A 13,366-nucleotide genomic window follows, 5' to 3' on the forward strand; every position below is an offset into this window, starting at 1 on the left:
CCGTCTGAGAAGTGAGGAGCCCCTCCGCCCGGCTGCCACTCCGTCTGGGAAGTGAGGAGCGTCTCCACCCGGCAGCCACCTCATCCGGGAGGGAGGTGGGGGGATCAGCCCCCCGCCCGGCCAGCCGCCCTGTCCGGGAGGTGAGGGGCGCCTCTGCCCGGCCGCCCCTACAGGGAAGTGAGGAGCCCCTCTGCCCGGCCAGCCGCTTCGTCCGGGAGGGAGGTGGGGGGGTCAGCCCCCCGCCCAGCCAGCCGCCCCGTCCGGAAGGGAGGTGGGGGGGTCAGCCCCCCGCCCGGCCAGCCGCCCTGTCCGGGAGGGAGGTGGGGGGTTAGCCCCCCGCCTGGCCAGCCGCCCTGTCCGGGAGGTGAGGGGCGCCTCTGCCCGGCCGCCCCTACTGGGAAGTGAGGAGCCCCTCTGCCCGGCCAGCCGCCCTGTCCAGGAGGGAGGTGGGGGGGGTCAGCCCCCTGCCCGGCCAGCCGCCCCGTCCGGGAGGTGAGGGACGCCTCTGCCCGGCCGCCCCTACTGGGAAGTGAGGAGCCCCTCTGCCCGGCCACCACCCCGTCTGGGAGGTGTACCCAACAGCTCATTGAGAACGGGCCATGATGACAATGGCGGTTTTGTGGAATAGAGCGGGGGGAAAGGTGGGGAAAAGATTGAGAAATCGGATGGTTGCCGTGTCTGTGTAGAAAGAGGTAGACATGGGAGACTTTTCATTTTGTTCTGTACTAAGAAAAATTCTTCTGCCTTGGGATCCTGTTGATCTGTGACCTTACCCCCAACCCTGTGCTCTCTAAAACATGTGCTGTATCCACTCAGGGTTGAATGGATTAAGGGCGGTGCAAGATGTGCTTTGTTAAACAGATGCTTGAAGGCAGCATGCTCGTTAAGAGTCATCATCACCACTCCCTAATCTCAAGTACCCAGGGACACAAACACTGCGGAAGGCCCCAGGGCCCTCTGCCTAGGAAAACCAGACACCTTTGTTCACTTGTTTGTCTGCTGACCTTCCCTCCACTGTTGTCCTGTGACCCTGCCAGGTCCCCCTCTGTGAGAGGCGCCCAGGAATGATCAATAAAACAAAACAAAACAAAACAAAAAAAAAGAAAGAGACATCCATGAGGAACGGGGCCCTCACACGACTCCAAAAAAAAAAAAAAAAATTGAAAGACATCAAACTTCAGATTCAAGAACCTTATAAACCCCAAACAGGATAAATAAAATGAAAACCACATGAAATTACACCATTGTAAAACTGCTGATAACCAAAGATGGAAAAAGTATAAAGAAGCCAAAAGAAATATTACTTTGAAAGGAGCAACAATTAAGCTAATAGCTGGCATTTTTTCTTTCTTTCTTAAATGCTTGATAGAATACAACAGTGAAACTATCCAGACCTGGAGTTTTCTCTGTTGAAAGGTTTTAACCACGAATTCCATTTCTTTTACGGATATAGGACTATTCCATTGTGAAGCTTTTCTTGAGCAAGCTTTGGTAGCTTGATTGTGTTAATTATCTATTGCTACACAATAAATTATTGCAAAACTTAAAAAAAAAAAAAAGAAGTCAAAACCTTAATTTTTAATAACATGGGTAGATGGACAGCCTAGCATAGTGGCTAAAAGCCAGGGCTGTGAAATCAGACTCCCTGAGTTCAAATTTTGGCTTTGCTATGCAATGGTTGAGTGACCTCTGTAAAACCTCTATTTCCTCATCTGTAAAATGAGATAATAATGGTCCTTACCTAATAGGTTGTTGTAAAGATTAAATGGCGTGTTCCAGATAGAGCATTCTTGACAGATTTCAATAAATGTTAGCAATTCAAATTTCATAATAATATCAAGAAGGGTTTCAGGAGATAAAAATATATCAGGGGTCTTGTTTACCTGCCTTTGCAACTGTGCGTAAATACTTCCAGGAAGGCCAGCACTGACTCTGGTCATTACTCCTATTCTAGCTCCAGAATCTGTCCCAAGATATGACCCTGTCTCGTAGGGCTGGTTGAAGACCATTTAGAAGGGGATAGTCTCTGAGCAATGGTTCAAAAAGCCAGGTCATCCAGGAAATCCCTGTTGAGAAGCTCCAAAGACCCAATTGGACATCATTCCCTGCCATACTTGCCTTTAAAAATGTATGGTTCGTTGTCAGGCAGCTGGTGAGCACCAGGAGCAGTGGTCTCTGGTCTGGGCACTGGGACAGGGGGCCTGCTGGCCAGGTCCACAGAAAAGGCCTCATCGTCATCCACCGTGTGATAAACATCTTCTTCCTGACCAAGATGGCACTGATCTCTCTCCAGATTGGTCATTCCCATGCTGTTGCCTAGAAACACAGAGAAAGGTGACTGAAAGCAGTGGCCAAACAAACTGGGTGATCAGCAGTCATAAAGCAGAGTGAGGGACCTTACTTTGTTTCCTCAGTGCTGCCCCCTGGCAAAGGACTTTCCCCAATATCACTTCCTGTATCGTCTGCTCAGAACACCACACAAAGCAACTGAGAAAACACTCATGTCACCTCCATTGACACCCAGCGATGCAGTGAAAGGACATGAGCACAAGGCTTTATCATCTCTGTTTTACTGCTGGGATTCAGTTATTCATCCCATTAGAACTAGGGAAAGTCCTAGATGGGACTAACTGTCAAAGCCCTAGTTAAGAAAGGTGGGGCGTTCACTGCCAACTGTCCAAGAAAAGTGGTACTTCTTATCTAGGGCTTGAAACAGACTGCCCAAGACTCCCCTCTCAGGGAAACTTTTCATTCTAGAGTTGTGGTCAGCACACATTTTTTTAAAGATCCAAATAGTAAATATTTCAAGTTTTGCAGGCCATAAAGTCTGTTGCAGGTTCTCAACTGCTCTTGTGACATGAAAGCAGCCATATATAATACTAAATAAATGGTCCTGTTGTGTTCCAATAAAACTTTATTTACAAGACAGGCAGATGGCCAGGCTGTGGTTTGCCTACCACTGCTTTAGAGTTTTTTCCTTCCTCTTCACTGTGAAAATGACTTTTGTCCTCTTCTGAGTCCCATCCTCTTAGCACTCTGCTTTCTATATCTACTTGATCAACAGACCCCACCATACATTGTAAATGATTGGACAGGGTTAAAGAATTACCCACGCAATTTAACATCCTCCACCTTTGAAACCTTCAGTAAAAATAACAACAATAAATCTTCATTAACTGCTTGTTATGTGCATGGTGGTGCTCTGAGACCTAATGCATAATAACTCATTTAATTATCACAACAGTTATCTCATTTTACAATGGAGGAAACTGAGTCCCAGAGGACTTGAATAACTTGCCTAAGGTTTTCCAGCTAACTGGATGGGAAAATTGAGAATAGATCAGAGTTCATCTTCCTAACCACTATACAACACAGCCTCAACTTAGTATCTTTGTTTATATTTGCCTCCTTCACCAGCAAGTAAAGTCTCCTGAGGGCATTGATCATATCTTATTTTCCTTTGTATCTCCAGCCCCAACATCCAGAACAGTGATTTGCACATAGTAAGTACTCAATAAATTTTGGCCAAATAAAAACAACAGATGCATTTAAAAAAAACTAGAGGCAACTTGTTTACCCAAACAAGTGGCTCCACTGGTTGGAACTCCTGGCCCACCTCTAAAGGGCTGACGGGGGAGCTCAGGGTAGAGGGGTCGGGGGAGGCAGAGTGCCTTTATTCACATCACATGCCATGTATGCAGCAGCCCATTCCTTGAGGGGAGCAACCCTCATAGAGAACCAGACAATGTCTTGCATTTGTTTCTCTTTTGCTCTTTTGGCTTCCCTGCTCATGGCTATGACTTACCTTCTAAAAACTTGCGGATCATAGAGTCCTTAGTGGCCCGAGAGAAACCATCTCCAGGGATTGGGTTAGATGTACTGGCCTGAAGCATTTCAACATCTAGAAGGAAAAGGAGACTAAGAGTTATATATTGGTCTCCTCCACAGGCAAGGAGATTTTTACAGATGGAACTATGAGGTTTGGCAACTCTCTTAAGAGATTCAAGCATTCATCAATCTATCCATCCCTCCATCCATCCACCTACTCAAGGACACCCAGTAAGTGTGGGGCATAAAAGAGAGCAACGTGCCCAACCCTCAGGCTCTTCCTTGCACCACAGGTCTCAAAGGGTAAAGATATGCTTATTTGCATTTGAAAGAATGGGTTCAATTTTGACATACTACATCATCCCATTGTTTATTACAGAAAAAAATGGAAGCAGGAATACATTGTGTTTTATATATACATATAAACATATATATACACACACACATATATACACATATATATACACATATATATATATATGGCAAGGTCTCAGGCTGGAGTGCAGTGGCTATTCACAGGCACAACTACAGCACACTCCAGCCTCGAACTCCTGGCCTCAAGCCATCCTCCCACCTCAGCCTCCCAAGTAGCTAGGATTACAGAAATGCACCACCATGCCTGGTTTACAAATTGTGGTCTATTCAAACAATGGAACATTATGTAACAATTAAAAACAATGTACTGAAGCTATTTCTATCAACATAGTTACTTTTCAAAAACATAATGTTGAGTGAAAAAGTTACAGACAGGTGTCATGGTATGATATTGTTTATATAAGGTTCTAAGGCCTACAAAAATATAGTACAAATTGTTTATGAATTCATAAATATGCAGCAAACACATAAATATGCTGGGAATGATAAATAATGAATTTCTGGAAGTGGTTTACCTATGGAGAGGGAGAGAGGATAACTGGATTCCAGAGGGGGTTAATAGAGGACTATAACTGGAACCATATTATTTAATTAAAAAAAAACTGACATAAAGGAATAAAAAGGAAATACATATTCTTGAAGATTCTGATGAATCTGAAGATTCAGAATCTTCAAAAAATACAACATTTTAGGTAATTAATATGCTACCCAAAGGGGGCAAAATTAGATTCTATTTTCATATTTGCTTATATACGTAAAAAAGAAACTCTGGGCCAGGCATGGTGGCTCACAACTTTAATCCCAACACTTTGGGAGGCCAAGGCAGAAGGATCACTTGAGCCTAGGAGTTCGAGTCCAGCCTACGCAACACAGTGGGACCCCATCTCTACAAAAAAAAAAAAAAGAGAGAGAGAAAAAATTAGCAAGGTATAGTGGCACCTGACTGTGGTCCCAGCCACTTGGGATGCAGAACTGGGAGGATTGCTTGGGCCAAGGAGGTCAAGGCAGCAATGAACTGTGATCATGCCACTGCACTCCAGCCAGGGCGATAGAGCAAGACCCTGTCTCAATAACAACAACAACCAAAAAAAAAAAAAAAAAAAAAGAAGAAGAAGAAGAAAGGAAAAAAGAAAAGAAAAGAAACCCTGGAAGGAGATATAAGAAATTAATATCAGTGGTTTTCTGGGAACTGAAAAGATGGGGATAAGTAATACAGAAAGATATTCCACTGTTCATCTTCTTATATTTTAGCTTTTCAGCCTATTCGAAAAAATAAAGAAATGCAGTATTCTGACATGTTTTTGTTACCTTATTATCCAAAAAACACACAAAAAACAACCTCCTTATTTCTACTTCTTCAGTTTATGTCTCCTGGCATAGTGGACGTGTTACATAAATATAATGTACCTTGATGTCCTCCAGTTCAGGGCACTACAATTCCAAATGAGGAACCAGTAAATGAATCCTGCCCGCCTGTTCTTGTCACCACTGAATTCCATAACAGACTAGAAAGTTTAGGGTAATTGTACTAATCCTGAAGCATACCTAGAGATGCATTCATTATTTTAAACATATTCTGATATTCACGCCTAATTCATTCTTTAAAAATTCAAGACCAGAACAATTCTACTTATATGAGACTTTCAGTTTAATTTGCTTGATTGTGTTTCATGGAACATTTTCCTCATGGAGTTAGAAAACTGGAGGCCGGGCACAGGGTATCACACCTGTAATCCCAGCACTTTGGAAGGCTGAGGCAGGAAGATCGCTTGAGCCCAGAAGTTCAAGACCAGCCTGGACAACACAGTGAAATCCTGTCTCTATTAAAAAAAAAAAAGAAAAAAAAATTGGCTGGGCATGGTGGTGCAGGCCTATAGCCCCATCTATTCAGGAGGCTGAGGTGGGAGAATTGCTTGAGCCCAAGAGATCTGGCTGCAGTGAGTTAGGATCATGCCACCGCACTGCAGCCTGGGTGACACAGTGAAACCCTGTCTCAAAAAAAGAAAAGAAAAATGGGAAGGAACACATATTCTACAGGTGTGTGCCCTGCTAAGAGCAGGACCCTCTTCTACCTGACCAAGACTCTGTACTGCCTTCCTTCTTCCCAATTCTTACCCCAATCTCCACTCCCACCTGCCTGACCTTGGGCCCAGTTAATTTTTGAAACTTCAGTTTGAAACTCATCATTAACCCAACAATGAAGCACCAAGGAACTTACCCCCAAGGGAAGACATGCTTGGGTCAGACACCCCTAAAGATGAGGGGAGGGAGAAACTCCACAGCCCTGTGGTCCAGCTTTATACTGCCCAGTGCTGAACCCTCTAGAAAACCATACCTGTCTCAGGCCCCAGCATCTCCAAGAAGCTTCTCCAGGGCATAGCAACCTCAGGACCATTTTAATCACTAATCACCAAATCTCCCAGGCTGATAATATCAGAGTGCAAACCTCACACAATCTGTCAACCCTGTTGACAGAGTGGTAAAAGCCTCATGCAATGGTCCAGCTATTTTCACTAACAACGTTCAATTTGAGAGAGTTGATTTGCATGTCGGAGAGGTAGGTGCAAAACTCAAGGAGCTATAAAGAGAATTTAGGGAAATAAAATGTGGAGGAAAATAGTAGAAGGAAGAGCAGTCCTGGCTGGGCCTGGCATGCTCATATATATGGATGCAGACTTCCACTTTGGGTACTATAACCCCTTTCCTAATGTGCTCATTTGGGGAGGAGTTAAAGAAAGAACTTAAAAAGAGAAAAGAACAAGCCAGGTGCAGTGGCTCATGCCTGTAATCCCAGCAATTTGGGAGGCCAAGGCAGGTGGATTGCTTGAGGTCAGGAGTTTGAGACCAGCCTCATGGCAAAACCCCATCTCTACTAAAATACAAAAATTAGCTGGGCGTGGTGGAGCGCACCTGTACTCCCAGCTACTCAAGAGGCTGAGGCAGGAGAACAGCTTGAACCCAGGAGGCGGAGGCTGCAGTGAGCTGGGATTAACACTACTACACTCCAGCCTGGGTGACAGAGCAAGACTCTGTCTCAGAAAACAAAACAAAACAAAAATAAAATAAAATAAAACAGAAAAGAATGAGCACCAGTAATGAGACTTAAGAACATCATGACTCCTTCCACCAAGAAGGGCATCATTTCTATGGCATTCTTGCCAAAAATTCATAACCTCAGCCCAATTATAGAAAACATCAGACAAACTCAAACTGAAGGGCATTCTACAAAATAACTGATCAGTGCTCTTCAAAAGTATCGAGACAAGGAAAGACTGAGGAACTGCTGCAAACTGAAGGAGACTGAGAAGAAATAACTAAATGCATTATAAGATCCTAGAAAGGAGCACGGAACAGAAAAAGAGTATCAGTGGCACAACTAGAGAAATTTGAACAAGGTCTATAATTTAGTTAGCAGTATTGTGCCAGTGTAATTCCCTGGCTTTGGTAATTGTACTATGGTTATGTAAGATGTTAATACTACGGGAGCCTGAGTGAAAGGTATGCAAGAACTCTGATGTTTTTGCAACTTTTCTCTCTAAAAGTATTTCAAAATAATTTTTTTTTTTTTTTTTTTTTTTTACAAAAAGGAGAGGAGGAACCACTATAGCAAAACTAAATAATCATAGCTCCTGAGGATGACCCCATGATCCTCCTTTCTGTCTGCCTACACTATCAAGCTAAGTTCCTTCCACAGACACTGTGGAGCACATGTGTGTGGATGCAATGATCGAGATGGTGCTAAATGAACCACTTGTGAAAAACAAATATTTTTACTTTATAGTCACACCTTAACTGGTGGTTAAGAGCAAGATTTTGGAAGCAACAATGTAGGTGGCTAAATATCAGCTCTGTGACTTGGTAGAGTTCTTTGGCCTCCTTGAGCCTCCCTGAGAGTGTCTCACAGGATGATTAGAAGCGTGGGCATTGGGATCGCAATGCATAGGTTCCAATTGTGTTTTTCCCACTTCTGGCTGTATTGACTACACACCCACCAGTCCAACACCAACCAGTATTTTTAGGTTCAGTCGAACATTCAGACTCACAAGATGACCCTGGGACATGCTTGGCACCAGTCCACTCAGAAAGATGAAGGACACAAGCTAGCAGGGCAGTGAAGAGAGCTGGTCTTCCTTTGAGCCAGTCCTTGCACCTGATCAGCAGCTCAGATGCAAAGAGACAAGATCCATAGCAGGCCGTGCTGTGAAAAACCTCATGTCCTACAAGAGCAATTTCTCTCATAGCAACTCCAGAGGCGGAGCTTCCAGGGTCCCCATGAGAGGTATGCCAGAGTCAATGCCCTCAGGAAAGCCCAAAGAATGCTGTCCCTTTCAAGTATTTCTAGTTCCTGTACAGATCCTCCCAGTTCCAGATGCAATTTACCAATCAGGAGCCATTTTTATTGTAGGCAATGTTGCCTGGAAACATAGTTGACATTTGGCTCTTACCAGGTTACCGGGGTAACAGAGCTAGGAAGTCAACTGAAGGTCAAAATCTTATGCAGAAAGGGAAATGATAGCTATTATATTTTCTCTTTGCCCATAATTATCTTGGGCCAAGTTTTTAAAATCCTCTCAGCTTCTCTCTCTTCTTGTCTGTAAAATGGTGATAGTAATAGTACGTATCTCACAGGTTTGTCATGAGTATTAAATTAGGAGGTTGCCAACTGCTTAGCACGGTATCTAGCACATAGGAAGTGCTGAAGGAATGCTAGCTACTATTATTACTGTTACTATTATTTTTATTGTTAAATTCTATACCCAGGCTAATGTCCTACACAGAGAACAATTCAAAAAAGAGGATTCAATTTACACTTCTTTAAACAGGACCTTTATTTGTCTGAACCAAGTTTTCTGCCTTCAAAGTAATGAATGCTTATGAGTTCATTGTAATATTTGAATTTCCACACATATTCTCAAATACTTCATTATTATATTTAGCCTAGTAAAAACTATGCCTACTCAATATATTTATATTTGAATATACCTAAAGTAAGGGAGGAATCTTCAGACAACAAACATCAATTCTTTACAATAGAGTTATTTATGGAAATCTGACTCACAGACAAGGCTAGCCAGGTGCATTTTCTTTATCATGGCTTCTGGACACTAAGTACTGGCTTGACAGAGCCAGCAGGCTTCTTCCCTCCTTGGTGAAGGGTCTGCCACTGTGGTCCAGACCAGACTTGGAGCTCCCATGCCCATTTGCCTTACACTTCCCTGACACCTATCACACTCTTTATTGGTGGCCCAAAAGTGAACACCAAGGGTCAATTCCAACAGCTCTTTCACCCCTGCTGGCACCACTCCATGCCACCAGGACCATAGGGAGAGGCCAACCTTCAGGACAGAGCCTAAAGCCAGAGGATCCGAGGCACGGCTGGAAGAACATGATGGGGGCAAAGGTGCAGGGAGGAGAGAGAGGGTGGTCTCCAGACACAGGGGAAGACCCGAAGTCAGGAGTAAAGGTACGGACAAGGGCTAGAGCCAATTGAACAGACTGCATGCAGGGAACAAACTTCAGTCAGAGAAAGGCAGCAGCTGAAACCAGGCAATTAATAGAGACCCAGGTGATGGCCACTGAGCAACCAGTGCAGGTCGGCATCACGATCAGAAGCATGGACTTTGATATCTTGGAGACCTGGGTCCGAGCCCTGGCTCTGACTCTTACTAGCTCTGTGTCCTTGGGCAAGTCACTTGACATCACTAACTTTCTATATCTCCATCTGTAAAGTGAGGATAAGTAACAGTACCTACCTCATATGATGATCATTCGGGCCAAAGGAGACAATGCTTACAAAATGCTTACTAACAGTGCCAGGCACTACATTTTCATGGGTATCATTATTATTATATTGAGGCAACTTAGTTGGTATATTAGTTTTCTATGGCTGCTATGACAAATTACCATTTAAAACAACATAAATTTGTTATCTTAGAGTTCTGTGGCTCAGAAGTCTGAAATAGGTCTCACTGGGTCAAAGTCAAGGTTTTGTCAGGGCTGCATTCCTTTCTGGAAGCTATAGAGGAGGATCTGTCTCCTTGTCCTTTCCAGACTCTAGAGGCCACCTGCATTCCTTAGCACTAGGCCGTCTTCTGCCATCTTCAAGCCTAGCAATGTTGGGCAGAAAGCTTAGCTGAACTGAGTCCTCCCATTGATGCCGTCTCTCTGGTCTGTTTTCTGACGCGCTCTTCCACTTTTAAGGACCTTTTTGATTATATTGGGCTCACCAAGGTGATCCAGGATATTCTCCATATCTTGAAGTCAGCTGATTAGCAACCTTGATTCCATCTGCAATCTTAATTCTCCTTTGCCATGTAACCTAGCATACATACAGATTCAGGGGCATTATTCTGCCTCCCAAGATAGACCCAAGCATCAGGCACAGTCAGCCTGCCATGAATTTCCTTCCCATACTGGGCCAGTGAAGGAAAGAGAGGACAGAAATTAGGGCACACTCAAGTGAGTCCATCATGTTTACACACAAACTGGGTAGCCTTGTTCTGATATAGACATTATTGAGTCTCTAGATGTGCACTGCCTTAAATGAAGTTACCCAAAAATGATTTTTCCATTTATATTATAAAGAAAATGATTTTTAAAAATCTTTAGTTGAACATAAATATCTTTGTAGACCAGGAACAGCAGATGCCATACATGGGCCTCCGTGCCCCTATTCCATTTTCGTGGCAAACATCACTACCAATCATAGCATTCTTTCTGTCCTTTTCAACACAGCACCCAGGCACTCAATACTGGCCAACTGGGGCCAGTATTTATTACAGGTGCGCTGACTCATGTCTGTAATCCCAGCACTTTGGGAGGCCAAGACAGGAGGATCACCTGACGTCAGGAGTTCAAGACTAGCCTGGCCAACATGGCAAAACCCCATTTCTACTAAAAATACAAAAATTAGCTGGGTGTGGTGGTGGGCGCCTATGGTCCCAGCCACTTGGGAGGCTGAGGCAGGAGAATTGCTTGAACCCAGGAGACAGAGGTTGCAGTGAGCTGAGATTGCACGACGGCACTCCAGCCTGGGCAACAGAGCGAGACTCCATCTCAAAAAAAGAAAAAGAAAAAGAAAAAGAAAACTAGGCCGGGCACGGTGGCTCACGCCTGTAATCCCAGCACTTTGGGAGGCCGAGGGGGGTGGATCATGAGGTCAGGAGTTTGAGACCAGCCTGGCCAACATGGTAAAACCCCATCTCTACTAAAAACAAACAAAAACAACAATAACAACAACAACAAAATTAGCCAGGCATGGTGGTGTGCACCTGTAATCTCAGCTAAAGAGAGGATAGGCAGGAAAACTGCTTGAACCTGGGAGGTGGAGGTTGCAGTGAGCCAAGATTGTGCCACTGCACTCTAGTCTGGGTGACAGAGCAAGACTCCATCTCAGAAAAAATAAATAAATAAATAAAATAATACAAAAGTTAAAAAAAATTATAAAAGAAAAAATATTGGCCAACTGGCCTTGGCATGTGAAATTATTTTTAAAATGCTCTTTTCCATACCTAATTAGGCACTAAGTCCTGGTAGTAGCAGATATTATCTTTGTAATAACACTTTTTTAAAAGGTACCTGGTTACCTGGAGTTAATGAGTGATAAAACCCTCTCAGGCTCTAAATATGACAACCCCACATGTACACATAACCCGGGCATACAGTGAACTACACAGAAAACTCTGTTAAGTGAAGGGAGTCTGTTTCTAGACAAAGAGCATTTTGGGAGGGAAATCAGAACAAATCCCTGCATTCCTGGATGCTCAGGGCTTGTACTTCAGATCCCAAGCACTTAAACTTCATGACTTGCAAATTAAAAATAAACCAACATGTACTGAAACCTGCCGGTCTGAGGAGAAAGTGCAAAGTTCTTTCATTTCAGCAAAGAAAAACAACAACAATGATAAGGAGACTCTGGGGCCACAGCCTCCTTCTGGAAAAGCCAGCTATAGAGTCACACTGCACTGCATTTAAGGAGTCAGCCGGAAAGAACCCACTCCTGGAATGCAAGAAGCTTGAACAGATGAGAGAACACCCAGGCAGGCACTTAATTAAAGAATGAATCAACAGCAATAGTGAATTCTCAAAGACACCCATATGATACTCCTCATGGGACACAGACCACTTAGCTGCAGTGGAAACTCCATCCAGATTATATGCTGTTAATTTAATAGAAAACCAAGTGAGTATATAACACAGTGAAATGTCAGCTACTGAAAGACTATTCTTCTAGAAAGGCTTTCAAACCCTGAAAGTAGGCCAAAAGAATTTTTTTCCCCAGCAAGAATCTTTTGTGGCCAAAAAGAGAGCCTTAGAGCAAGGAGCATCGTAGCCAAACATTTGAAGAGAACCTGGAACACAATGGGTCAGTTTGCCTCCAGGTAGAATGGTTTGACTGACCATGTCAATAAGAAAGTCTAGCTTTTCTGTACCCTAAAGAAGTAATGGGATGGAAGAAAGAGGGAGAGGAAGATGTGGGAGAGATATACAATCTCACACACACACACACACACACACACACACACACACACACACTGTGATAGTTATTTTATTTTTTGAGTCAGGGTCCCACTCTGTCACCCAGGCTGGAGTGCAGTGGTGCAATCATGGCCCACTGCAGCCTTGATTTCCCAGGTGATCCTCCCACCCGAGCCTCCTTAACCACAGGCACGCACCACCATGCCTGGCTAATTTAAAAAAAATTTTTTTAGAAGTGGGTTTTCGCCATGTTGCCCAGGCTGATCTTGAACTACTATACTCAAGCGATCTGCCCACTTTGGCCTCCCAAAGTGCTGAGATTACAGGCATGAGCCACCATGCGTGGCCTGTGATGGTCAATTTTGGGTGCCAAATTGACTATATTAGGAAATACCTAGAGTGAGGGTGTTTCCAGAAAAGGAGCATGCGAGTAGAAAAGATCCACCCTCAAGGTAGGCAGGCATCATCTAATCAGCTGAGGGCCCTAATAGAGCAAAAACAGACAAAAGGCAAACTGGTCTCTCCCCAGGGGCTGGCATACACTGCCATACACTCTTCTACTCCTGGTTGGACATCAAACTCCAGGCTCTCCACCCTTTGGACTACAGGACACACACTAGCTGCTCTCCCCTTGGGTTCTCAGGCTTTCGAGCTCAGACTGAGAATTACACAATCAGCTTCCTGG

General features: G+C 44.0%; 1 protein-coding gene across 1 annotated transcript in view; it reads right to left on the reverse strand.

Annotated features, from left to right (window-relative positions):
• The window catches only part of PIK3AP1 (phosphoinositide-3-kinase adaptor protein 1), a 128,920-nt gene that overhangs the window by 33,781 nt on the left and 81,773 nt on the right, over positions 1-13,366 (reverse strand). Inside the window, exons 9-10 of the mRNA XM_004049870.5 lie at positions 3,806-3,901; positions 2,119-2,316 (exon numbers count right to left, since the gene is read on the reverse strand). Coding sequence (XP_004049918.3) covers positions 2,119-2,316; positions 3,806-3,901 — 294 coding nt within the window. The remainder of the gene's footprint in view (positions 1-2,118; positions 2,317-3,805; positions 3,902-13,366) is intronic.

This window comes from Gorilla gorilla, chromosome 8, assembly GCF_029281585.2.
Source record: "Gorilla gorilla gorilla isolate KB3781 chromosome 8, NHGRI_mGorGor1-v2.1_pri, whole genome shotgun sequence".
In the NCBI taxonomy this organism is placed as follows: Eukaryota; Metazoa; Chordata; class Mammalia; order Primates; family Hominidae; genus Gorilla; species Gorilla gorilla.